The sequence below is a fragment of the Vipera ursinii genome (genome assembly GCF_947247035.1).
Source record: "Vipera ursinii genome assembly, chromosome: 2".
In the NCBI taxonomy this organism is placed as follows: Eukaryota; Metazoa; Chordata; class Lepidosauria; order Squamata; family Viperidae; genus Vipera; species Vipera ursinii.
Window position 1 is genome coordinate 15,192,331 of NC_139513.1, and position 25,306 is coordinate 15,217,636.

Genomic DNA, 25,306 nt, shown 5'->3' on the forward strand with positions numbered 1-25,306 from the left:
CGCTGCCCGTTCGCGCGGAGGTACGCGCGCACCTCTCCAAAGTTTTGGGGAGATGCGCACGCACCTCCGCCAGTTCGGAGAGGTGCGCGCGCACCGGGCGGCTGGGAGCCGCAGGAGACGGCTCAAAGAGCCTCATGTGGCTCCGGAGCCGCGGGTTGCCGACCCGTGCCCTATACTATACCTGTACATTTCTTTTTTCTTGCGTAAATGTAGAACCTTACTTTTTTCACCATTGAATTTCATTTTGTTAGATAGCGCCCAGTGTAAAGACAGATTCAAAAAAACAAGTTAAATACTTCTGCTTTCTCCGTATTACTTGTCATCTTCTTGCCACTTTCACCCACTAATGGACCAATCACTTCCTTCACTTTTTTCTTGTTTTGTTGAAAGAAGCTTTTTTTGTTATTTTTGACTTTGGTCGCAAGCCTTAGTTCATTATGAGCCTTACCTTTCCTCACTTCATCTTTACAGGCTCGGGCTATTTGCTGATGTTCTGACTTAATTATGTGCCCCTCTTTCCCCTTTCTATACTTGTACCTTTTATCTTTCAGTTTGTCAGAGTTTTTTATGCAGCCATGCTGGTTTCTTTTGAGAGCTGTTATTTGTCCTCTTTGTTGGTATTGTGCTAGACTGGGCTTTTATTATCTCACTTTTCAAAATTTCCCAAGCTTCTTGAGTTGTTTTCCCCTTGAGGATTCTCATCCATGGAATCCTTCCCAAGCCTTCTCAATATTTATTGAAATTAGCTCTCTTGAAGTCCAAGATTCTAGTTTGACCCTGTTCTATTGCTTGTGCTTCCATAATGTTGAATTCCAATATTTCATGATCACTTCCTCCCAAGGTTCCTGTGGCTTCAATACCTTCTATCATTTCATCTCTGTTAGTGAGAATTAGATCCAAGATGGCTAATCCTCTAGTTCCCTTCTCTACTTTTTGGGAGACACAAGTTGTCTGCTAGGTTTGTCAGGAATCTGTTTGATCTTCCACTTGGTGCAGAGTTTGTCTCCTAGTTGATGTCAGGGTAGTTAAAGTCCCCCATTACTATTGTGATGTGCTTCCTACATACCTTAGCTGACTAGCAAAAACTTCATCTATTTCCTCTGTTTGGTTGGGTGGCCTATAGTATACACCTATGGCAATGTCATTTTTTCTCCCTTTTATATTGACCCAAATGCATTCAAGATTACAGTTTTCATCATTGTTGTGCTCTATTTCTGTAGACATGTAGTTATTTCTTATACAGAGAGCAACTCCACTTCCTCTTTTATTTGGTCTGTTTCTTTTAAATAATTTAAATCTTTCTAGCTGTGTGTTCCTTTTGTGGGTTTCATCCCACCATGTTTCCGTAACGGCGTCAATATCATATCTGCCCTCATTAACCTGAATTTCTAGTTCACCCTGTTTGCTGTTCATACTCTGTGCATTGGTGTATAGACATTTGAGTCTTTTATGACTGACGCTGTGTTTGTTTTCTACATAACCTTTGTGGTACCTGAGTTCCCCTATTGTCTTACCACCTATTTGGTTAGCGCACTTTGTGTGGCACTTGCTATTAAAAGCTTCATTTTGCTTGGCAGCAAGGTTGATATTCTTCTCCACAAACACATCTATGTTACATGCACTGATAGCCCTATAGTTTTTAGATTGCTGGATGCAGGGATGTTCTGTATCAATTAATTCACTATCCCCGCTGTTTATATAATCTATCCCCATCACTTCCAGATGTATTTGATAATAACCCTTTGCATTGCTAAGAATTTGTAATTGACTGAGAAATTTTATCTAAAACAAATTTTATCCAAACCAACAACTGAATTTGATTGAATGGATATTTGAACATGGATGTCGGTAGTATTCCATGTATCACATGAATCATAAGCAACGTAAGAGATTATTCTATCATTCTGGCATGTTTGCTTTTCCATTGTAATGTATACTTGTTTTCTTTTTTCACAACTCTCATCATTTTATAAAAATTAAAGTTATGCTTTTCTTTAAATCTTATAGAAAGGAAGAATGGAAGAAGAGCACTCTGGACAGATAGGAATAACAAGCAAGGTTGAAAAGAAAAGCACATCAAGCCAGAAATCAAAATATTTTTCATTTCCTTTAGAAAAACACACAATTCTCCTCCTCCTCCAGCAGCTCTTAGAAAAAAAGAGAGAAAATCAAGAAAGATTTCAAACTGGAATAAGTAGATTATTCAGAATTCAAGAATACCTTACATGAAAAGTCAAGGGAGATTATTTTTCATTCAGTAAAAGAGGGAAATATCTGGAAGTCAGTGGAGAAAAAAGTGAGTAGAAAAGTAACGTAGAGCAGAGAGTCATGCAGGCCTCGCCCTGTGAGGAAGAAAACGGATTGAATGAAAGCACCACTAAACAAGGGATTGTCCATATTTTTGACTTCCTCAAGAATATCAACTGTGGAACATCTCCGTACTTGTGTCTACTGTTGGAAAAGCACAGATTGCAAATCACAACTGATTATGCACAAGAGGAGCCACCCAGAAGAAAAGCCATACAAATCATTTGATTGTGGCAAAAGCTTTAGTCAGAACAGCTCCCTTGTGGTTCATAGAAGGACCCACACGAGAGCGAAGCCATAAAAGCACTTCTAGTGCAGTAAATGCTTTAGCGAGCATGGCAATTTGGTGATATATCAGAGGATTCACAGGAGGGAGAAAACCTATGACTATACTGATTGTGTGACAGTTTCATTAGGAATTTCCATATCATGAGACACCAGAGCACTCACACAGGAGAGAAACCCTTTGAATGTCATGACTGTGGGAAAACTTTCAGTCATAATTCCCACCTAGTAATACACCAGAGAACTCACACAGGAGAGAAACCCTTTGAATGTCCTGACTGTGGAGAAAGTTTCGCTCTCAATTCCAACTTGATGATACACCAGAGGATTCACACAGGAGAGAAACCGTTTGAATGTCCTATCTGTGGGAAAGGTTTCAGTCAGAAGTCCAACTTGGTGATACACCAGAGGACTCACACAGGAGAGAAACCCTTTGAATGTCCTGATTGTGGGAAAAGTTTCAGTCACAATTCCTGCCTCTTGACACACCAGAGGACTCACACAGGAGAGAAACCCTTTGAATGTCCTGAATGTGGGAAAAGTTTCAGTGACAATTCTTGCCTCTGGAGACACCAGAGGACTCACACAGGAGAGAAACCCTTTGAATGTCCTGATTGTGGGAAATGTTTCAGTCAGAATTCCCACCTGGTGATACACCAGAGGAATCACACAGGAGAGAAACCCTTTGAATGTCCTGATTGTGGAAAAAGTTTCAATCACAACTCCAGCTTGCTGACACACCAGAGGATTCATACAGGAGAGAAACCCTTTGAATGTCTTGATTGTGGGAAAAGTTTCCGTAAGAATACCAGCCTTGTGAAACACCAGAGGACTCACACAGGAGAGAAACCCTTTGAATGTCCTGATTGTGGGAAAAGTTTCAGTGACAATTCTTGCCTCTGGAGACACCAGAGGACTCACACAGGAGAGAAATCCTTTGAATGTCCTGATTGTGGGAAAAGTTTCAGTCAGAATTCCTACCTCTTGAGACACCAGAGGACTCACACAGGAGAGAAACCCTTTGAATGTTCTCATTGTGGTGAATGTTTCAGTCAGAATTCCCACCTCGTGATACACCAGAGGACTCACACAGGAGAAAAACCATTTGAATGTCCTGAATGTGGGAAAACTTTCAGTCGGAATTCGTGCCTTGTGAAACACCAGAGGAATCACACAGGAGAGAAACCCTTTGAATGTCCTGATTGTGGGAAATGTTTTAGTAAGAATTCCCAGCTGCTGACACACCAGAGAACTCACACAAGAGAGAAACCCTTTGGATGTCCTGAATGTGGGAAAAGTTTCAGTCACAATTCCCACCTGGTGATACACCAGAGGACTCACACAGGAGAGAAACCTTTTGAATGTCCTATCTGTGGAAAAAGTTTCAATCACAAATCCAACCTAGTGACACACCAGAGGACTCACACAGGAGAGAAACCATTTGAATGTCCTGATTGTGGGAAACGTTTCAGTGAGAAGTCCAGCCTTGTGAATCACCAGAGTACTCACACTGGAGAGAAACCCTTTGAATGTCCTGATTGTGGGAAAAGTTTCAGTGAGAATTCCAGCCTCGTGAATCACCAGAGGACTCACACAGGAGAGAAACCCTTTGAATGTCCTGACTGTGGGAAAAGTTTTACTCTCAATTCCAACCTTCTGAGACACCAGAGGACTCACACAGGAGAGAAACCCTTTGAATGTCCTGATTGTGGGAAATGTTTCAGTCAGAATTCCCACCTGGAGAGTCACCAGAGGTTTCACACAGGAGAAAAAGCCTTTTAATGTCTTGATTGTGGCAAAAGTTTCAATGATAATTCCAGTCTGGTAAAACATCACACACAATCAGTTGAGAGTGGTAGGTAAGCCATGGAAGACAAGGATTGGGGGTGGCGTGATGGCTGTCTTCCACTATTTGAGGGACTGTCACGAAGAGGACATCAACTTTTTCTCTAGGATGGGTAGGCAACCTCGGCTCTTTTATGACCCATGGACGCTGACTCAGGAATTCTGGGAGTTGAAATCCATGAGTCATAAAAGAGCCGAGATTGCCTACCTGTACTCTAGGACAACAAAAGGCAGAACAAGAAGTTCGTGGCTGGAAGGATCCAATGTAGAAGTAAGGAGAAATTTTCTGACATTGAGTGCAATTGATCAATGGAATAGCTGGCCTCCTGGCATTGTGGATGCTCCATCACTGGAAGTTTTTCATAATAGACCGGACAGTCATTTGACTGGGTTTATATAAGGCACCTGCCTTGAGCAGTAGGTTGAACCTGAAAACCCCTGAGGTGCTTTCCAACCCTATGAGGCTATCATTCTAGATTTAGAGGCAGCTTAGAAAATTGGTACAGAGCAGACACATGAAATTGTTTCTGGTAAGGGGACTTTTTAAAGGAAAAATATTGGGCAAATTAAGACAGAATACAAGAATACGGAAAACAAAGAAGAAAATTTTTTTTATTAAAAAGACATAATTTACATATGGTAAATCAGTTGAATGTTGATAAATATATTGTAAAAATATTAGTTTCCTACCCTTGCAAAGCAGGCTCAAAATTTGTGAATTTCTACCTATATTTACACTTAATTTGTCTTTTATCTATTGTGTGTAAAGGCAAAGTGCTGAACAGATGAACCAACAGTAAAGTTATACATGAAAGCCCTCTCTTAAACATCTATTGTATTTAACTATAATGGCTTGTTATTTACGGTAAGTCACCCCAATCATTGTCTCTGATCCATCCAGAATCAAATATCCTGATTTGATTCTTAATAATAAAACTTTTCCTTAGGATTTTAATTGAGGACTTTTCCAACAATTGTGCCTTATTCCCAAAAATTATAAACCTCTGTTGTCGATCCATTTTATCAAAAAAGTTCAGTCAAAATGGTTTTCCAGTTAAACAAAATAAGTCCATTCCCCAATCTTCTTAAGAAAGTCCACTTCATCACACATAGAGTCTGTTTAACTCCAAATCTTTGGAATCCACATCCCCTTCAGCCTTCTCCAACCAGTCTGCAGTTTCCATCCATGGTCAGGCGGCTTCTGAGAAGTGGCTGTGCTCCCAGTCGCAGCTTCTTCGGAAGAGCTCAGCTCACAAAGTCACCTGGGTCCATTTGGGCAGAGCCATCCATTTATCTGCGCTCATAGGATCATATCAAAAAAGAGTTCTTTGGTTTTTACATATCAGGACACAGTAAAATCATCTGGTCCTTAGCAGTTCTTAAAAATAAATAAATAAACCTCAGAGGAAAAACAACAACACATGACATACCATGTCATCATTTAAAAGAAAGGCAGGTTTTCTTTAAGGTTTTCCAAGGAATCCCTACAAGTAAAGAGACAAACAATATTTGGAGCAATGAACTGATATTTAAAGTCTGCAGATGAATGATCCTGAATTTAAAAGAAACCAAAGAATTGTACATTTATTCATTTCACTAGGACAATTCAGAAGACTGGTTACAATTTTCTTGTACTTGATCACATTGTAGATAGGTAGGTAGACTGTCCAGTGGGGGGGACATTTACGCCATAAATTACAGCACGCTACGCAGGAAGTTCTTTGTGTGGCCATCTTTAATTCCTGAATGAAAAGGGAATCAGTAAAATATATCTTGCAGTTCTTTTATTCCAGATTCCTCCATGCAACAGAGCTCAGATCCAACAGTTGAAATGGCCACTATCCCCATCCAAAACCTACCAGATGTGCACGAAAAACAGCAGTGCAAGGGTGTCCCTCTAAACAAGTTAGCCTGGTGATCAGTTGGCCATGTGCTTTGGTGGGATATTCTATTCCCTTTTGTTTTCTTTTTAAAAATTTATTTTAGAAATATTACTTCTACCATATATTCAAAATTTCTTTCTTAGCCCCCATTTTCGAGGCCCTGCTGCATATTTTTCTCTCTGTGACCTAATGGAGAAATCGGGAAATCGTGCAAACGCCTCAGGCAGAGTCGAGACGAGCCTGCTTTTCGCCACCTATTTGCAAACAGGCAACATCTGTGCCTAGAAAGTGGACAGTACCGTAGGCGGCATCTGTGTTTGAGTTTAAAGGAGTTAAAACCATCGAGTACTGTATTGCTAGAAAGGATGGGAAGAGGTGAGAAGCGCAGAAGAACCTCCTCTTCCTGCTCACTCATCGGAGGAAGTTGGCGTGCAAAGTGGCTTTTGTGCTCTTTCCAGGGTCGAAGCAGCAGCGGGAAGGTGAGTGGAGGGCAGGTCCCTTCCAGCTCTATTCTGATAGATCGAATAGGCAACATCTATCTCTAGAAAGCGGATACTGTAATTCAGCAGACAGCCACAGGTTGAATTTAAAGGAGTTAAAAACATAGAGTACTCCATTCCTAGAAAGAATGAGAGGAGGAGAAGGGCAAAGGAACTTCCTCTTCCGAATAACTCACGGGAGGAAGGTGGTGTGCAGAGCGGCTTTTCTGCTCTTCCAAGGATGGAAGCAGCAGCTGGGAGGTGAGTGGAGGGCAGGTCGGAGGAGAAGCCGGGAGCAAGCGGGGCTGTCCAAGCAGAGAAGCAACTAGGCCATGGGTAGGCAACCTCGGCTCTTTTATGACTCATGGACTTCAACTCCCAGAATTCCTGAGCCAGCCGTGCTGGCTCAGGAATTCTGGGAGTTGAAGTCCATGAGTCATAAAAGAGCCGAGGTTGCCTACCCCTGAACTAGGCTGAAGCAGGTCAGCTGCTGCGGCTGCTGCATTTTCCTTCCCTCCCCAACTTTTCAGTCGGCTGTTAAATTGGGGGCTGCAATTTTTCTGCTGGTGGGAAGATTTCAAAAGTCTCCTTCAAGCGAAGGTTGATTCTTTGGGAATGGCTTCCCTCCAGAAGTTGTGGGTGCTGCATCACTGGAGGTTTTTAAGAGGAGACTGGACAGCCATTTGCCAGGAATGGAAACCGTGTCTCCTGCCCGAGCAGGGGATTGGACTAGAAGACCTCCAAGGTCCCTTCCAAGTGTTATTCTTTGTTTTGTTTTTTTACAATTTTTAAAAACTAGTTTTCTATTAGGACGTTTGATTCGTGCTTAATAAACATCATGTTGTCTGGTCCAATTTGTTTGCTTAATAATTAATACAAGTTACATTCTTAGTGTCTGCCTCTTTTCTCCAACCATTGATGAAATAATTTCCATGTTTGAAAATATTCTGAATCTTCTTTCTCTTTGATCCTCAATGTAAGTCTGTCCATTTCAGCACAGTCCAATATCTTCTTGATTATCTCTTTGTCTAATGGTCTTTCTTCATTCTTCCAGTGCTGAGCAAATACAGTCCCTGCTGCTGTTAATACATGCAATGTTAAATATACATTTGCTTATTAATTTTTTCTGCTCTTATCCCTAATTAAAAAAGAGTTTAAAATCTACATGTTTCCCAATTAATTTTTTTTGCTTTAACACAAGGCCACCACATAGGGTAATATGTGCCAGGTGTTTGATTGATTACATTTCCAACAATTACTGGACATATTTTAAAACATTTTTGCTAATCTAGCAGATAGTAAATGCCATCTGTAGAACATTTTATATCAGTTTTTTTTATAAGAAGTTGCCATGGTCAATTTATAATTTCTTTCCCAAAGATTTTGCCATTTCTCTTATTCTATATTATATTTGTGCTTAGATTGTAAGGCGCCCTGAGTCTTCGGAGAAGGGCGGGATATAAATGGGATTAAAATAAAAATATCCAAAGTTTTTTGCCCACTGTATCGTTTCTTTCACTTGTTCATCCTCCATTTTTGATTTACAAGCTCTTATTTAGATTTTTTTTTAATCCCATTTATATCCCACCCTTCTCCGAAGACTCAGGGCAGCTTACAATCTAAAGCACAAATCAATGTGCTTAGCAATAGCCTTCATTCTATGTATATGCCTTCTTATTAGGGCTTTCGCCCTCCCCCCCAAGCGGCATTATTACAAAGTCAGCTTATTGCCCCCAACAATCTGGGTCCTCATTTTACCTACCTCGGAAGGATGGAAGGCTGAGTCAACCTTGAGCCTGGTGGGACGCGAACCTGCACTAATTGCAGGCAGCTGGTGTTACTTAAGGAGTCATTAGCCCACTGCTCCACCAAGGCTCTTTCCCTTCTGTATCCAAAGTATGTTTATATGCCCATTTTTTTTGGGTGAACAAACGCTTCCATCATTGAAAGCCATCCTGAGATTCTCAAGTAGATTTTAGCTTTTAGCTTTTCGTACACAAAAAATAGTATAATTTTTATATAGTGATTTTGAAAGTATATATTATTATTATTCTCATACCATAGAAATGCATACCATCCTAGTTGTGGATCATGTCCTTCTAGATATAAGAGTCTTTTATGTCTGAGAGTTAACCAATCTTTTAGCCATATTAAGCCGTATGCTTGATAATGGCTAGGTATGGATTGGGGTCTCCGGTTTATTGTTAGGAAGAGACCCCTGATCTGTTTCTTAGGGGTTATTTTTTCAGGGGTTAAGGGGGAGGGTTGGGTTGCGGTTTGGGTTGGAATCTGGGGGTCTTCCACCAACCGAATTTCAGTCCAGGCTTGTGACAGGTCGCGGTGGGACTGGGCTTGGGTTGGGCGCCTCCAGGTCTCCGGAAGGAGGGGTGGGGTTGCGGATCCCCACGACGATTGGGAATGGCAACAGGTGGTTGTACGGGGGGCCGCATCAACATTCGGGAGCACGCCCCCGCTATCTTCAAGAGGTGGTGCGCTCCAACCCCCCGGTTTTACCCTGTATTCCCGGGAGCGGGGATGAGCAGGCCCCTGAGCTCAGGCTGATGTACCTTAATGCCAGATTGGTAGTTAATAAGGCTCCCCTTATCCGCGAGTTGGTTGAGGAGGAGCATGCCTATCTGGCTTGCATTACTGAGACCTGGTTGGGCCCAGAGGGAGGTGTCCCTCTGACTGAACTTTGCCCACCAGGTTTCCGTGTGCTTCACCAGCCTCAGGCTCAGGGAAGGTGTGGGGGTGTTGCTGTGGTTGTAAGGGAGACCTTGTGTCTGCGGGAGGCTACCATTACTCAGATAGTTGGGTGTGAGTCGCTCCTCCTCAGATTTGGCCCTGGGGTTCTGTTGGGCTTGTTGCTGGCGTATCTTTCGCCTACCTGTGTAGCAGCAGCCCTGCCCAAGCTCCTCGACACCCTCTAAGGGTTGGTGGTTGAGTTCCCCAGACTTATGGTTCTGGGGGACTTTAACCTGCCATTCCTGGGAGGTTCGTCAGGGTTGGCTCGGGAGTTCATGACCTCCATGACGGCCATGGACCTGACCCAGGTAATTCAGGGCCCGACTCATGGGGGGGGTCACACGATCTTATTTTTCTATCTGGATGGTGGCTTGATGATCTGGGAGGGGGATCTCCATTTATTACTCCCCTGTCATGGACCGATCATCACCTCCTGCGGCTGGCCTTCCGCTTCGCCCCCCCCCCCTGTCGCGGGGTTATGGAACCGACCAGGTGGTTCCGTCCCAGGCGCCTAATGGACCCTGAACGGTTCCAGGAGGCGCTTGGATCTGTGCCTGCCATCTTTGCTCACAGCCTGGTCGATGCCTTAGTGGAAGCCTGGGAAAGGGCGGCCACGGAGGCACTCGACCGTGTTGTTCCCATGTGGCCCCTGACCCGGCACAGATCCCGGCGGGCACCATGGTTCTCCATGGAGCTTCAGGAGATGAAGCATCGGAGACGGAGCCTAGAGAGCTGTTGGAGGTCCAGCCGGTCTGAGTCTGATCAATTGCGACTAAGAACCTTCACGAGGTCTTATCTCGCAGCGATGGAGGCAGTGAAGTCCAAATACTTCGCTGCCCTCATCGCGTCCGCAGATAATCGCCCGGCCAAGGAATTTAGTCAATATCTGGCGGATAAAATCGCTCAGATTCGGGCCGGATAATTCTAGCTTTCCTTACTTGGCAAATAAATTTCAAAATCAAAGTATTTAAATCATCAAAAAATTTCTTCTCTACTTTTATAGGTGCTGTTTGGAACAAGAAGAGCAGTTTTGGTAAACTATTCATTTTCACAGTAGCTATTCTTCCTGATAATTGTACATTTTTCCATTTTTCTAGATCTAATTTTAATTGATTAATAATTTTATGTAGTTATCTTTTATCGTTGCACATCTTGCTGTTAGGTTAATATAGCTTGAAAGCGTTTATTTATGATTTGTGGATTTTTCACAATATTCTTTAACTATTTTTTATTGCCTTATTTTGGAGTTACACATCTCCCTTCTCATCTTGCAATTTCTTTATCAACTTTTTCAATTTTTATAAACCGTCTTGCTGGTTTATTTGCATTTTTTAAAAACATTATTTTGCCCTTTTCATTTGTTGAGCAAATTCTTCTGACTCTGTTAGGTTTAGCTTATGTTTAATTATCTCCATTTGTCTCTTAAGAGATTTTTTGTGGATCGTTTTGAAGCTCTAGCTCCGATTTTTAAAACTCTTTCCTTAGCGTTTTACAATGTAGCTTTTTCTCTGTATTCTTTTCAGCCGCATAAATTATAGCTAATCCTCTGAAGTATGCTTTGGCTGTATCCCATGTGTACTGGAGTGAAGTGTCTTCTTTTTTATTTAATAAGAGTTGATTCAATGTTCACCTTGATTTCTTCTTTACTCCTGTCCAACTCAGCTTCCTCGGATTATGGTCAGCCCAAATATTGGGTTCTATCTCAACCTCATGTATATTGGTTCTTAATTTAGGGGACATCCATATCGTATCAATTCTAGACCAGGATTTGTGTCTATTTGAATAAAATGTATACTGAGTCTTTTGGGCTCATTTCTTTCCAGACATTCTATACGCAGATTTCTTCTGCCATTTTAACAAACACCTTTAATTCACAATTGCGTTAAAGCCTCCTACTAAACAAATATTTTGATATTCCATTTCCAATATTTCCCTGTTTGGTTTAGATAAAATATTTCTTGTTTATTGTTTGGTGCATATATTGCTATTATTAACATCGTTTTTTGATATATCGTCATTTCCACCATTAAAATTCTTCCTTCAAGGTCCCTTCCACCTCTGTTATTCTGTTATCCATCAGTTAAAGCCGCCACATCGCTAAACTATCTTAGGACATTTTTCCAGGCTTGAAAGACAGATTTTCTTCATATGTACTTTTATAGGAGTCTGTATCTTTAATCTGTATTTCTCTCTGTATGCATATATCTGGAATAATAATAATAATAATAATAATAATAATAATAATAATAATAATAATAATAATAATAATAATGGAAGGGATCATGGAGGTCCTCTAGTCCAACCCCTTGCTCAGGGAGGAAACCCGTATAACATTTCAGACAAATGGCTGTCTAGTCTCTTCTTAGAAACGTCCACTGTTGTAGCATTCTCCGCTTCTGGAGGCAGATTGTTCCACTGGTTAATTGTTCTAACTGTCAGGAAGTTTCTCCTTAGTTCTAGGTTGCTTCTCTCCTTGATTAGTTTCCATCTGTTGCTTCTTGTCCTCCTTTCAGGCGCTTTGGAAAATAGCTTGTCTCCCTCCTCTTTGTGGCAGCCCGTGAGATATTGGAACACTGCTGTTATCATGTCACCCCTTCGTTCTTCTCTTCATTAGATCAGACATTCCCAATTCCAGTGACCGTTCCTTTTATGTTTTAGCCTCCAGTCCCCTAATCATCTTTGTTGCTTTTCTCTGTACTCTTTCTAGTGTCTCAACATCTTTTTTACATCATGGTGACCAAAACTGGATGCAGTATTCCAAGTGTGGCCTTACCAAGGCATTGTAAAGTGGTATTAATACTTCACTTGATCTTGATTCTGTCCCTCTGTTAATGCAGCCTAGCACTGTGTTGGCTTTTTTGGCAGCTGCAGCACACTGCTGGCTCATATTGAAGTGATTGTCTACTAGGACTCCGAGATCACTCTCACAGTTACTACTATTGAGCAAGGTACCCCCTATACTATACCTGTACATTTCTTTTTTCTTGCGTAAATGTAGAACCTTACTTTTTTCATCATTGAATTTCATTTTGTTAGATAGCGCCCAGTGTAAAGACAGATGCAAAAAATGAGTTAAATAGTTCTGCTTTCTCCGTATTACCTGTCATCTTTTTTTTATTGAAAAGTTTTACAATACATTTTATCTTTAACAATCCCCCCTCCCTCCACCCACCCCTACCTAACCCTCCCTATCCCTCCCCCCATTCCCCCTCCCCCCCGACTTCCCAGAGCTAAGTACAAGGTATAAAAACAAAGAACAATCATAAACATCCATATGCTAACAACAATAAACTGTTAAATCTATCGCACTCTAGCTCATATGAAATGACTACAAGCAATACTAATATTACATAAAAAAGGGGAAAAAAGAAAAGAAAACTTATTCAAATGCTAGGTGAAACTTTTTAGTCCCATATTTGTTCTGGATATAATCAATCCACTTTTTCCACTTCATAATATAACGTTCTTGCGAATGATCTTTCAAATAAGCCGAAATCTTTGCCATTTCCGCCAGGTCAGAAACTTTTAGAGTCCATTCTTCTATAGTCGGCAGTTCCTCCTTCTTCCAATATTGACCTATTAAGAGTCTTGCTGCTGTGATTAAATTCAACATCAACTTAATGTCCACAACAGTAGCATCTGTAATTATGCCCAATAAAAACAATTGCGGACAAAACTTTATCCTTTGCTTGAAGATCTTCTGCATATTCCACCAAATTTTTATCCAAAAAGCCTTAACCTTTTTGCAGGTCCACCATATATGAAAATACGTTGCATCTTCGCCACCACATCTCCAACATTTAGGTTGATAGTTCGGATACATACTTGCAAGTTTTTTAGGATCTAAATGCCATCTATAAAACATTTTATAAAAGTTCTCTCTTAGGTTTTGGGCTTGCGTAAATTTTACGTTCCTCACCCAGATCTTTTCCCACGTGTCCATTGTAATAACTTCTTGAATATTCTGAGCCCATTTTATCATACAGTCTTTAACAAGTTCTGTTTCTGAGTCAATTTTTATCAATGCAAGATAAATCCGTTTGATATGTGCTGGACCCTGGTTTCTAATTTGCTTTACCAAATTTTCATCAGTCATTGAGAAACCAATTTTCTGGTCTTCTTTCCACCTGGCACGTAATTGACCATATTGAAACCAAGTTTGAACGATCTTCTCATCTCGCAAAAGATTATACGGCTTCAAACACCAGACGTTCCTCTCCAAGCTTAAGATCTCCTTGTACGTAGTCACATCATGTTTGAAGCCAACATTTATGTTTTCTATTGCATGTTTCGGGATTGCCCACAACGGCATCTTGTAGTCTAACTTATGTCTATACTTCTTCCAAACTCTCAACAATGCCCGTCTTAAAATATGCACTTTAAACACATTATCTACCTTCTTATCATACAACAAATATGCATGCCAGCCAAATAACAAGTCGTGGCCCTCAAGATTTAATAATCTCCCTTGTGTCAAATTAATCCAATCACTTATTCCTGACAACGCAGCAGCTTCATAATATAATTTAAGATTGGGCATTTTAAGACCACCTCTTTCACGCGTGTCCTGCATAATCTTACGTTTAACTCGTGGCCTTTTCCCTGCCCACACAAATTTATTGATACCCCGTTGCCATTCTTCCAGATTAGAGTCTTTTTTAAGAATCGGTATCATTTGAAATAAAAATAAAAATTTAGGCAGGACATTCATTTTCACTGCTGCAGTTCTTCCCAGTAAAGACAATTGCAATTTTTCCCAGCTCTCCAATTCTTTTTGAATTTTTCCCCATAACTTTTCATAATTATTTTTATATAACTTTGCATTTGAGGGTGATACACCCCCAAATATTTAACCCTTTTAACAATCTCAAATCCAGTTAATCCTTCTAAAAGGGCCTTTTGCGATACTGTCATGTTTTTGGCTAAAATTTTTGTTTTTTGTACATTAACCTTAAATCCAGAAACCTTCCCATATTGCATTATTATCTCCATCAGGTCCACAACAGAGTTTTCTGGCTGGGTCACCGTAACAACCAGATCGTCTGCAAACGCCCTCAATCTATAATCCTGATCTCTAATTTGAATACCCTTAATTTTTTCCGAATTCCGTATTTTTATCAATAATATCTCCAATGTTAAAACAAATAATAGAGGTGATAACGGACACCCTTGTCTTGTGCCCTTCTCAATATTGCATACTTCAGTCGGGCTATTATTTATTATTATTTACTATTATTCGGGCAGTTTGCTTTTGATATAATGCCCTAATTGGTTGTAAAAATTTATCCCCAAAATTCATTTTATCTAGAACAATTGCCAATCCAGTTGATCAAAAGCTTTTTCAACATCTAGAAAGATTAACGCCGCAGGGATCTGGTTGTTCCTTTCCAAAAACTCCACCACATCAACTATATGCCTCACATTATTTTTCATTTGTCTACCACTAATAAACCCAGTTTGATCCCCATGAATCATCTGTTGCAAAACACTCATCAATCTATTAGCTAAAACCTTAGCAAATATCTTGTAGTCTGTATTTAAAAGTGATATTGGTCTGTAGTTTCTTACTTGAGTAACATCCTGATCTTCCTTCGGAATCAAAGAAATAAAAGCAGTTCTCCAAGACGGAGGCACCCTTCCTCCCCTTTGAATTGTCTGAAACAATTCCCTTAATGGCTTTATCATCTCCGATTGTAAATTTTTGTAATAGACCGCAGTCAGTCCATCCGTACCTGGCGCTTTATCCACCTTCAGTTGCTTAATTGCTAAAAGAATTTCTTCTTCTGTTATCAACTGATTAATCTCTGCCTTTTGTTCTTGTGTAAGAACCGGGATGTTAGCATTCTTCAGATATACGTCAATGTCTGTTTCATTAATCTTATCTTTAGCATATAATTTGGAATAAAAGTCCACAAAGGCTTCCTTAATAAGATCCTGTTGAAACACAACCTTGCCTTTATGTTCAATTTTATCTATGTTAGAAGCCCTTTGTTTTTTCCTTAACCTGTAAGCTAACCACCTACCTGGTTTATTGGCATTGCAAAAAGTATTATGCCTAGCAAACCGTAAGTTAGTTGCCACCTGATCAGCCATCAACTTATCAAATTGTCCTCTTAGCAAGTTAATAACCTCTTTAATCTTCACATCCAATGGATTCAAAGTTAGGGCCTTTTCTTTTTCCCTAATTTCATTCTCCAGTTCTTTCCTCCTAACTTCCAAATTACGTCTGTATTTATTATTCATATATATTAACACCCCTCTCATAAAGGCTTTGCTAGCATCCCAAACCATGTCCATAGAAGTATCCTTGTTCATATTAATTTCAAAAAAGTCCATCTGCTTTTTGCATTCTTCCACATTTCTCTGATTTCTAAACAAATTCTCATTTACACGCCAGGAGCGCCTATCTCTATTGTCCTTGTTGATCTCTGACCAGACTGGACTATGGTCAGATATAGTTCTTGCACAAATCTTTATCTTCTTAATCCTAGAAAAAATCATTAGTCAGTAATATAAAATCAATCCTAGAAAAAGATTGGTGTCTATCAGAAAAAAAAGTATAATCCTTTTCATGTAAATGTGTTTCTCGCCAAACGTCTCGCAATTCCAGATCATCCTTCATTTCAAAAAAAGATTTAGGCAATCTAGCATGACTCGGGGCATGTTTAAAAAAAACAGATTTGTCCAGCTGTACATCCAAGACACCATTCCAATCTCCCATAAAAATAAAAGATTTATAATCCAACTGGGTAATCTTTGTATGTAGTGAACTATAAAAGTCAGCTTGTTGTTGATTAGGAGCATACAGTCCAACTAAAAGCGTTTTTTTTGCCTTCTAACAGCAAATCTATCATAACATATCTTCCTTGTTTATCTACTTCAATTAGTTCCGCTGTCAGAGTATTCTTAACATAAATAACCACTCCATTTTTCTTATTCATTGCAGAAGCAATAAATTGCGTACCCAACCTTGAATTCAACAAGTACTTTTGGTCCATAACCCTAATATGCGTTTCTTGCAAGCAGATAACGTCAGTCTTAAATTGTTTAAAATATTGAAAAACTTTCTTTCTCTTCTGTGGTGAGTTTAATCCATTAACATTCCAGGTTAGGAACTTAGTTGCCATTCTTGGCATCCCGAAGCTTCTGGAGCACGACTGCCAGGACCCCTTTCACTTCCTTAGGCCGCGCCCCTCCCACAGCTTCGCTATAAGTACGCTTTGGAGGTTCCATAACTTTCTGCTGATCTTGCTCTTGTCTCACTTGTCTTAAGGCGGCACGCGTCATCCTCTGCTCTCTAGCAGCTGCCGATGAAACTGTAATTTGATCCCCTCCAGTACCATTCTCCTCTGTCTGTATTCCTTCAGCATCTTGAGGCTTTCCCTCGCCATTTCCCTTTACAGATTCCAAAAGTGGTGGAGGGGTTGCTTTTAAAACTTTACTGTAAAAATCACGTGCCTGAGTCACTGTGACCAAACGGTGTCTCTTGCCTTCATGCATCACCACCATGCCCACTGGAATCTCCCATCTAAACTTGATGTCACATTTCTTAAGTTCCTGTGCCAAAAAGGCAAAATCTTTCCTTCTCCTTAAGATGTTTGGAGGAATCTCTTTTAAAACCAAAACTTCTTGCTCAGCAACCACAAGCTTAGTATCATAAGCAACTTGGATAACTTCATCCCTAATTGCTCTCTTTGTAAAGTAAACCACCACATCTCTAGGTAACTTCCTAAAAAACAAGTTAAAATAGTTCTGCTTTCTCCGTATTACTTGTCATCTTCTTGCCACTTTCACCCACTAATGGACCAATCATTTCCTTCACTTTTTTCTTGTTTTTTACATGTTGAAAGAAGCTTTTTTGTTATTTTTGACTTTGGTCGCAAGCCTTAGTTCATTATGAGCCTTAGCTTTCCTCACTTCATCTTTGCAGGCTCGGGCTATTTGCTGATGTTCTGACTTAATTATGTGCCCCTCTTTCCCCTTTCTATACTTGTACCTTTTATCTTTCAGTTTGTCAGAGTTTTTTATGCAGCCATGCTGGTTTCTTTTGAGAGCTGTTATTTATCCTCTTTGTTGGTATTGTGCTAGACTGGGCTTTTATTATCTCACTTTTCAAAATTTCCCAAGCTTCTTGAGTTGTTTTCCCCTTGAGGATTCTCATCCATGGAATCCTTCCCAAGCCTTCTAATGTTTATTGAAATTAGCTCTCTTGAAGTCCAAGATTCTAGTTTGACCATGTTCTATTGCTTGTGCTTCCATGTTGAATTCCAATATTTCATGATCACTTCCTCCCAAGGTTCCTGTGGCTTCAACACCTTCTATCATTTCATCTCTGTTTGTGAGAATTAGATCCAAGATGGCTAAACCTCTAGTTCCCTTCTCTACTTTTTGTGAGACGCAAGTTGTCTGCTAGGTTTGTCAGGAATCTGTTTGATCTTCCACTTGGTGCAGAGTTTGTCTCCTAGTTGATGTCAGGCTAGTTAACGTCCCCCATTACTATTGTGATGTGCTTCCTACATACCTTAGTTAGCTGACTAGCAAAAAGTTCATCTATTTCCTCTGTTTGGTTGGGTGGCCTATAGTATACACCTATGGCAATGTCATTTTTTCTCCCTTTTATATTGACCCAAATGCATTCAAGATTACAGTTTTCATCATTGTTGTGCTCTATTTCTGTAGACATGTAGTTATTTCTTATACAGAGAGCAACTCCACTTCCTCTTTTATTTGGTCTGTTTCTTTTAAATAATTTAAATCCCTCTAGCTGTGTGTTCCATTTGTGGGTTTCATCCCACCATGTTTCCGTAACGGCGTCAATATCATATCTGCCCTCATTAACCTGAATTTCTAGTTCACCCTGTTTGCTGTTCATACTCTGTGCATTGGTGTATAGACATTTGAGTCCTTTATGACTGACGCTGTGTTTGTTTTCTACATAACCTTTGTGGTACCTGAGTTCCCCTATTGTCTTACCACCTATTTGGTTAGCGCACTTTGTGTGGCACTTGCTATTAAAAGCTTCATTTTGCTTGGCAGCAAGGTTGATATTCTTCTCCACAAACACATCTATGTTACATGCACTGATAGCCCTATAGTTTTTAGATTGCTAGATGCAGGGATGTTCTGTATCAATTAATTCACTATCCCCGCTGTTTATATAATCTATCCCCATCACTTCCAGATGTATTTGATAATAACCCTTTGCATTGCTAAGAATTTGTGATTGACCGAGAAATTTTATCTAAAACAAATTTTATCCAAACCAACAACTGAATTTGATTGGATATTTGAACATGGATGTCGGTAGTATTCCATGTATCACATGAATCATAAGCAACGTAAGAGATTATTCTATCATTCTGGCATGTTTGCTTTTCCATTGTAATGTATACTTGTTTTCTTTTTTCACACCTCTCACCATTTTACGCTTTTCTTTAAATCTTATAGAAAGGAGGAATAGAAGAAGAGCACTCTGGACAGCTAAGAATAACAAGCAAGGTTGAAAAGCAAAGCAAATCAAGCCAGAAATCAAAATATTTTCCATTTCCTTCAGAAAAATACACAATTCTCCTCCTCCAGCAGCTCTTAGAAAAAAAGAGAGAAAATCAAGAAAGATTTCAAACTGGAATAAGTAGATTATTCAGAACTCAAGGATATCTTACATGAAAATTCAAGGATACTTTACATGAAAAGTCAAGAGCAAAGCCATAAAAGCACTTCTAGTGTAGTAAATACTTTAGTGAGCATGGCAACGTGGTAATACATCAGGATTCACAGCAGGGAGAAAACCTATGACTGTACTCATTGTGTGACAGTTTCATTAGAAATTTCCATGTCATGAGACGCCATAGGACTCACACAGGAGAGAAACCCTTTGAATGTCCTGACTGTGGGAGAACTTTCAGTTATAATTCCCACCTAGTAATACACCAGAGAACTCACACAGGAGAGAAACCCTTTGAATGTCCTGACTGTGGAGAAAGTTTCGCTCTCAATTCCGACCTGATGATACACCAGAGGATTCACACAGGAGAAAAACCCTTTGAATGTCCTATCTGTGGTAAAGGTTTCAGTCAAAAGTCCAACTTGGTGATACACCAGAGGACTCACACAGGAGAGAAACCCTTTGAATGTCTTGATTGTGGGAAAAGTTTCAGTCAGAATATTAGCCTTGTGAATCACCAGAGAACTCACACAGGAGAAAAACCATTTGAATGTCCTCAATGTGGGAAAACTTTCAGTCAGAATTCCTGCCTCTTGAGTCACCAGAGGACTCACACAGGTGAGAAACCCTTTGATTGTCCTGATTGTGGGAAATGTTTCAGTAAGAATTCCAAGCTGGTGAGTCACCAGAGAACTCACACAGGAGAGAAACCGTTTCAATGTCCTATCTGTAGGAAAAGTTTCAGTCAAAAGTCCAACTTGGTGATACACCAAAGGAGTCACACAGGAGACAAACCCTTTGAATGTCCTATCTGTGGGAAACGTTTCAGTCAGAATTCCAGCCTTCTGACACACCAGAGGACTCACAGAGGAGATAAACCCTTTGAATGTCCTGACTGTGGGAAAAGTTTCAGTGAGAATTCCTACCTCTTGAGTCACCAGAGGACTCACACAGGAGAGAAACCCTTTGAATGTCCTGATTGTGGGAAAGGTTTCAGTAAGAATTCCAACCTGGTGAGTCACCAGAGGACTCACACAGGAGAGAAACCCTTTGAATGTCCTATCTGTAGGAAAAGTTTCAGTCAAAAGTCCAACTTGGTGATACACCAGAGGAGTCACACAGGAGAGAAACCTTTTGAATGTCTTCATTGTGGGAAAAGTTTCAGTCAGAATATCAGTCTTGTGAAACACCAGAGGACTCATACAGGAGAGAAACCCTTTGAATGTCCTGATTGTGGGAAAAGGTTCAGTGACAATTCCTCCATCTTGAGACACCAGAGGACTCACACAGGAGAGAAACCCTTTGAATGTCCTGATTGTGGGAAAAGGTTCAGTTGCAATTCCCACTTGCTGATACACCACAGGACTCACACAGGAGGAAAACCATTTGAATGTCCTGATTGTGGAAAAAGTTTCAATTACAAATCCAGCTTGGTGACAAACCAGAGGACTCACACAGGAGAGAAACCGTGTGAATGTCCAAATTGTGGGAAAAGTTTCAGTCGCTTTTCCCACCTGGTGATACACCAGAGGACTCACACAGGAGAGAAACCTTTTGAATGTCCAATATGTGGAAAATGTTTCAATCACAAATCCAGCCTGGTAACACACCAGAGGACTCACACAGGAGAGAAACCCTTTGAATGTCCTGATTGTGGGAAAAGTTTCAGTGACAATTCCTGCCTCTTGAGACACCAGAGGACTCACACAGGACAAAAACCATTTGAATGTTCTGAATGTGGGAAAACTTTCAGTCAAAATTCCTGCCTTGTGACACACCAGAGGACTCACACAGGAGAGAAACCCTTTGAATGTCCTGATTGTGGAAAAAGTTTCAATCACAAAACCAGCCTGGTAACACACCAGAGGACTCACACAGCAGACAAACCCTTTGAATGTCCTGATTGTGAGAAAAGAATTCCAGCCTTGTGAGACACCAGTGGATTCATACAGGAAAGAAACCCTTTGAATGTCCTGAAAGTGGGAAAAGGTTCAGAGGCAATTCCCACCTGGTGATACACCAGAGGACTCACACAGGAGAGAAACCCTTTGAATGTCCTGATTGTAGGAAATTTTTCAGTCAGAATTCACATCTGGTGAGTCACCAGAGGTTTCACACAGGAGAGAAAGCCTTTTAATGTCTTGATTGAGACAAAAGTTTCAATGATAATTCCAGCCTGGTAAAACATCACATACAATCAGTTCAGAGAGCTAGGTATGTCTAGGCCATGGAAGACAAGGTTTGGGGGTGGCGTGATGGCTGTCTTCCACTATTTGAGGGGCTGTCACCAAGAGGAGATCAACTTATTCTCTAGGATAGGTAGGAAACCTCGGCTCTAACCCATCGACACTGACTCAGGAATTCTGGGAGTTGCAATCCATGCGTCATAAAAGAGACGAGGTTGCCTACCCATTCTCTAGGACAACAGAAGGCAGAACAAGAAGTTCGTGGCTGGAAGCATCCAATCTAGAAGTAAGGAGAAATTTTCTGTCAGTGAGTGCAATTGATCAATGGAATAGCTGGCCTCCTGGCATTGTGGATGCTCCATCACTGGAGGGTTTCCAGAAAAAACCGGATAGTCATTTGACTGGGGTTATATAAGGCTCCTGCCTTGAGCAGTGGGTTTGACCTGAAGACCCCTGAGGTGCTTTCCAACCCTATGATGCTGTCATTCTAGATTTAGAGGCAGCTTAGAAAATTGATACAGAGCAGCTACATGAAATTACTTCTGGTAAGGGGCCTTTTTAAAGAAAAAATATTAAGCAAATTAAGATAGAATACAAACTCAAAAGAAAAAGGACAAAAATTACAACAAGGATGGGGAAAACATTAAAAAAATGTGCATTAAAAAGACAAAAATGGATTTACATACAGTAAATCAGTTGAATGTTGATAAACATATTGTAACAATATTAGTTTCCTACCCTTGCAAAGCAGCCCCAAAATTTGTGAATTTCTTCCTCTAGTTAGAATCAATTTCTCCTTCATTTATCTATTGTGTATAAAGGCAAAGTGCTGAACACATGAGTTAAACATCAAAGCCCTCTTTTAACCATCTATTGTATTTCCCTACAATGGCTTGTTATTTATGTTAAGTCAGCCCAATCATTGTCTGATCCATCCAGGAACAAATATATTCATTTGATTCTTAATAATAAAGCTTTTCCATAAGATTTTGATTGAGCTTTCCCAACAATTGTGTCTTATTCCCAAAAATTATAAACCTCTGTTGTCGATCCATTTTACCCAAAATGTTCAGTCGAAATAGTTTTCCAGTTTAATTTATTTATTGATGGGATTTATATCCTGCCCTATCTCCTGAAGGACTCAGGGCGGCTAACAGCAAAACATATAATAAGTACAGAGATCAAGATAGAAATAAAATTGAGAACATCTGTGCAATAAATTAAATTAGAGAATTTAAGAGATAAATTAAAAATACTAAATATAAATTAAATAAAATGCCTGTCAGTCTAGGTCGGCCTGGTGGAACAGGAGTGTTTTGAGGCCGCGGCGAAAGGATTGGAGGTTTTGGGCCATCCGAAGCTCAGGGGGGAGCTGATTCCATAGGGCTGGCGCTCCCACAGAGAAGGCCCTTCCCCTGGGGGTCGCCAGTCGACATTGCCTAGCTGACGATACCCTGAGGAGGCCTTCTCTGTGTGAGCGTACTGGACGATGGGGATTTGTTCCCGGCAGCAGATGGTCCTGCAAGTATCCCGGACCTAAGCCATGTAGGGCTTTAAAGGTAAGTACCAGCACCTTAAATCTCATCCGGAGGGCAACTGGTAGCCAAAGCAGCTCACGCAGGAGGGGTGTAATATGGGAGTATCGGGGAGCTCCCATCACAACCCGTACAGTTGCATTCTGCACCAGCTGAAGCCTCCGGGTGGTCTTCAAGGGCAGCCCCATGTAGAGAGCATTACAGTAATCAATACGGGAGGTAACGAGTGCGTGGGTGACTGTACGTAGGGCATCTCGGTCCAAAAGGGGGCGCAATTGGTATATAAGACGAATCTGTGCAAATGCCCCCCTAGCCACAGCTCCAATATGATCTTCAAAACTGAGTCGTGAATCTAGGAGGACGCCCAGATTGCGTGCTCTATCAATGGGAGGTAACATCTCTCCTCCAATAGTCAGAGATGGAACCTTTTGGAATAAACGAGATGACGGTATGTACAGCCACTCAGTCTTGGCCGGGTTAAGTCGAAGCCTGTTTTCTCCCATCCAAATCTGTACCGCTTCCAGGCAACGGGACATCACATCGAGGGCATCACTGGGTTGATTCGGGGTGGAGATGAATAGCTGGGTATCATCAGCATATTGATGATATTTCACCCCGAAGCTACGGATGATCTCTCCCAGCGGCTTCATATAGATGTTGAACAGGAGGGGCGAGAGCACCGAACCCTGAGGCACTCCACACTTAAGAGGCCTAGGGCTTGACCTCTGCCCTCCTGCCAACACCGTCTGCGAACGGTCCGAGAGGTAGGAGGAGAACCACCGCAAAACGGTGCCTCCCACTCCCAGCCCCTCAAGACGACGCAGTAAGATACCATGGTCGATGGTATCAAAAGCTGCTGATAGATCTAATAGGACCAGGACAGAGGAATAACCTCTATCTCGGGCCCGCCAGAGATCATTCACCAGCGCGACCAATGCCGTCTCCGTGCTGTGCCCGGGTCTGAAACCCGATTGGTACGGATCTAGATATTCAGCTTACTCCAGGTTCAAAGGGAGCTCTCGTGCCACCATGCTCTCAATGACCTTCGCAAGGAAGCGAAGGTTAGAGACAGGACGGAAGTTGTTTAAAACAGCTGGGTCCAGTGCCGGCTTCTTGAGGAGGGGCCTTACCACCGCCTCTTTCAAGGCAGCAGGGAAGTACCCTTCACTCAATGAGGCATTGATAACTGCTAGGAGCCAGCCTCGTGTAACCTCCCGAGCTGCATAGACTAGCCAGGAGGGACACGGGTCCAACAAACATGTGGCGGCACTTAGTTTCCCCATGATCTTGTCCACTTCATCCGGAGTCACAGGATCGAACTCTTCCCAAATGTACTCGGCCAACTTCATCGCTTTCCTCTCGTTAGATACTGCCCAGTCAGAGTCCAGACCAGCCCGAATCTGAGCAATTTTGCCCACCAGATATTTACTAAATTCCTCAGCCCGTCCATGTAGGGGGTCCTCTCCCGTCTCTTGACTTATAAGGGAGCGGACCACTCTAAATAGGGCGGCCGGGCGATTATCTGCGGACGCAATGAGGGCGGTGAAGTAGGCGCGCTTTGCCACCCTCATTGCCACGAGATAAGATCTAGAAAAGGATCTTAACTGTGTTCGGTCAGACTCAGACCGACTGGTTCTCCAAATGCTCTCTAGGCCTCTTCTCTGGCGCTTCATCTCCCGCAGGTCCTTGGAGAACCAAGGAGCGAGTCGGGACTTGCGCCGGGTCAGTGGCCGCAAAGGGACAACGCGGTTGAGTGCCTCCGAAGCAGCCTGCTGCCAGGCATTAACTAAGGACTCGACCGGGTTGTGGGAGAGGGAGGTGGCAATCGGTCCAAGCGCCATCTGGAATTTATCTGGGTCCATCAGGCGCCTGGGGCGGAACCACCTGGTCGGTTCCGCCTCCTGACGGCGGGGGGTGACGTGACGGAGGCCCAACCGCAGGAGGTAATGGTCTGTCCATGAAAGGGGTTGTGATGTTGGGGTAACCCCACCCAGTCCATTTAGCCACTGCCCAGAGACAAAAATAAGATCAGGCATTTTTCCTCCCTCGTGAGTTGGGTCCTGAGTAATTTGTGTCAGGTCCATGGCCGTCATGGAGGCCATGAACTCTCGGGCCACTTCTGATGCACTGCCCAGGGAAGGTAGATTACAGTCTCCCAGTACCATAAGTTTTGGAAATTCGACCGCCAATCCCGAGATGGCGTCAGGTAGCTTGGGTAGAACCGTTGCTGTGCAGCTTGGAGAGAGGTATACCAGAAGTAGGCCCAACTGACCACCAGGACCCCATCTTAAGAGGAGGGATTCACATCCGTCTATCTGAGGGGCAGTGGCCTCCCGCGGATGGAGGGTCTCTCTGATAACGACCGCCACGCCACCTC

The 25,306-nt window shown here is 41.7% G+C and overlaps 1 protein-coding gene across 3 annotated transcripts in view; it reads left to right on the top strand.

The window, feature by feature from the left end:
* Window positions 1–22,484, top strand: part of LOC310635350 (uncharacterized protein) — an 80,374-nt gene extending 57,890 nt beyond the window's left edge. The window contains exons 2-4 of one of the 3 annotated variants that reach the window (XM_083354190.1): window positions 2,008–5,302; window positions 6,231–6,799; window positions 18,992–22,484. In XM_083354190.1, the coding sequence (XP_083210316.1) occupies window positions 19,382–21,139 (1,758 nt within the window). In that variant the 5' untranslated portion in view covers window positions 2,008–5,302; window positions 6,231–6,799; window positions 18,992–19,381 and the 3' untranslated portion in view covers window positions 21,140–22,484. Of the gene's footprint in view, window positions 1–2,007; window positions 5,303–5,726; window positions 6,800–10,547; window positions 10,578–18,991 lie in introns of those variants that run through there. The other 2 variants (XM_083354192.1, XM_083354191.1) reach the window with 2 other exon arrangements.
* Window positions 22,485–25,306: the final 2,822 nt, after the last annotated feature.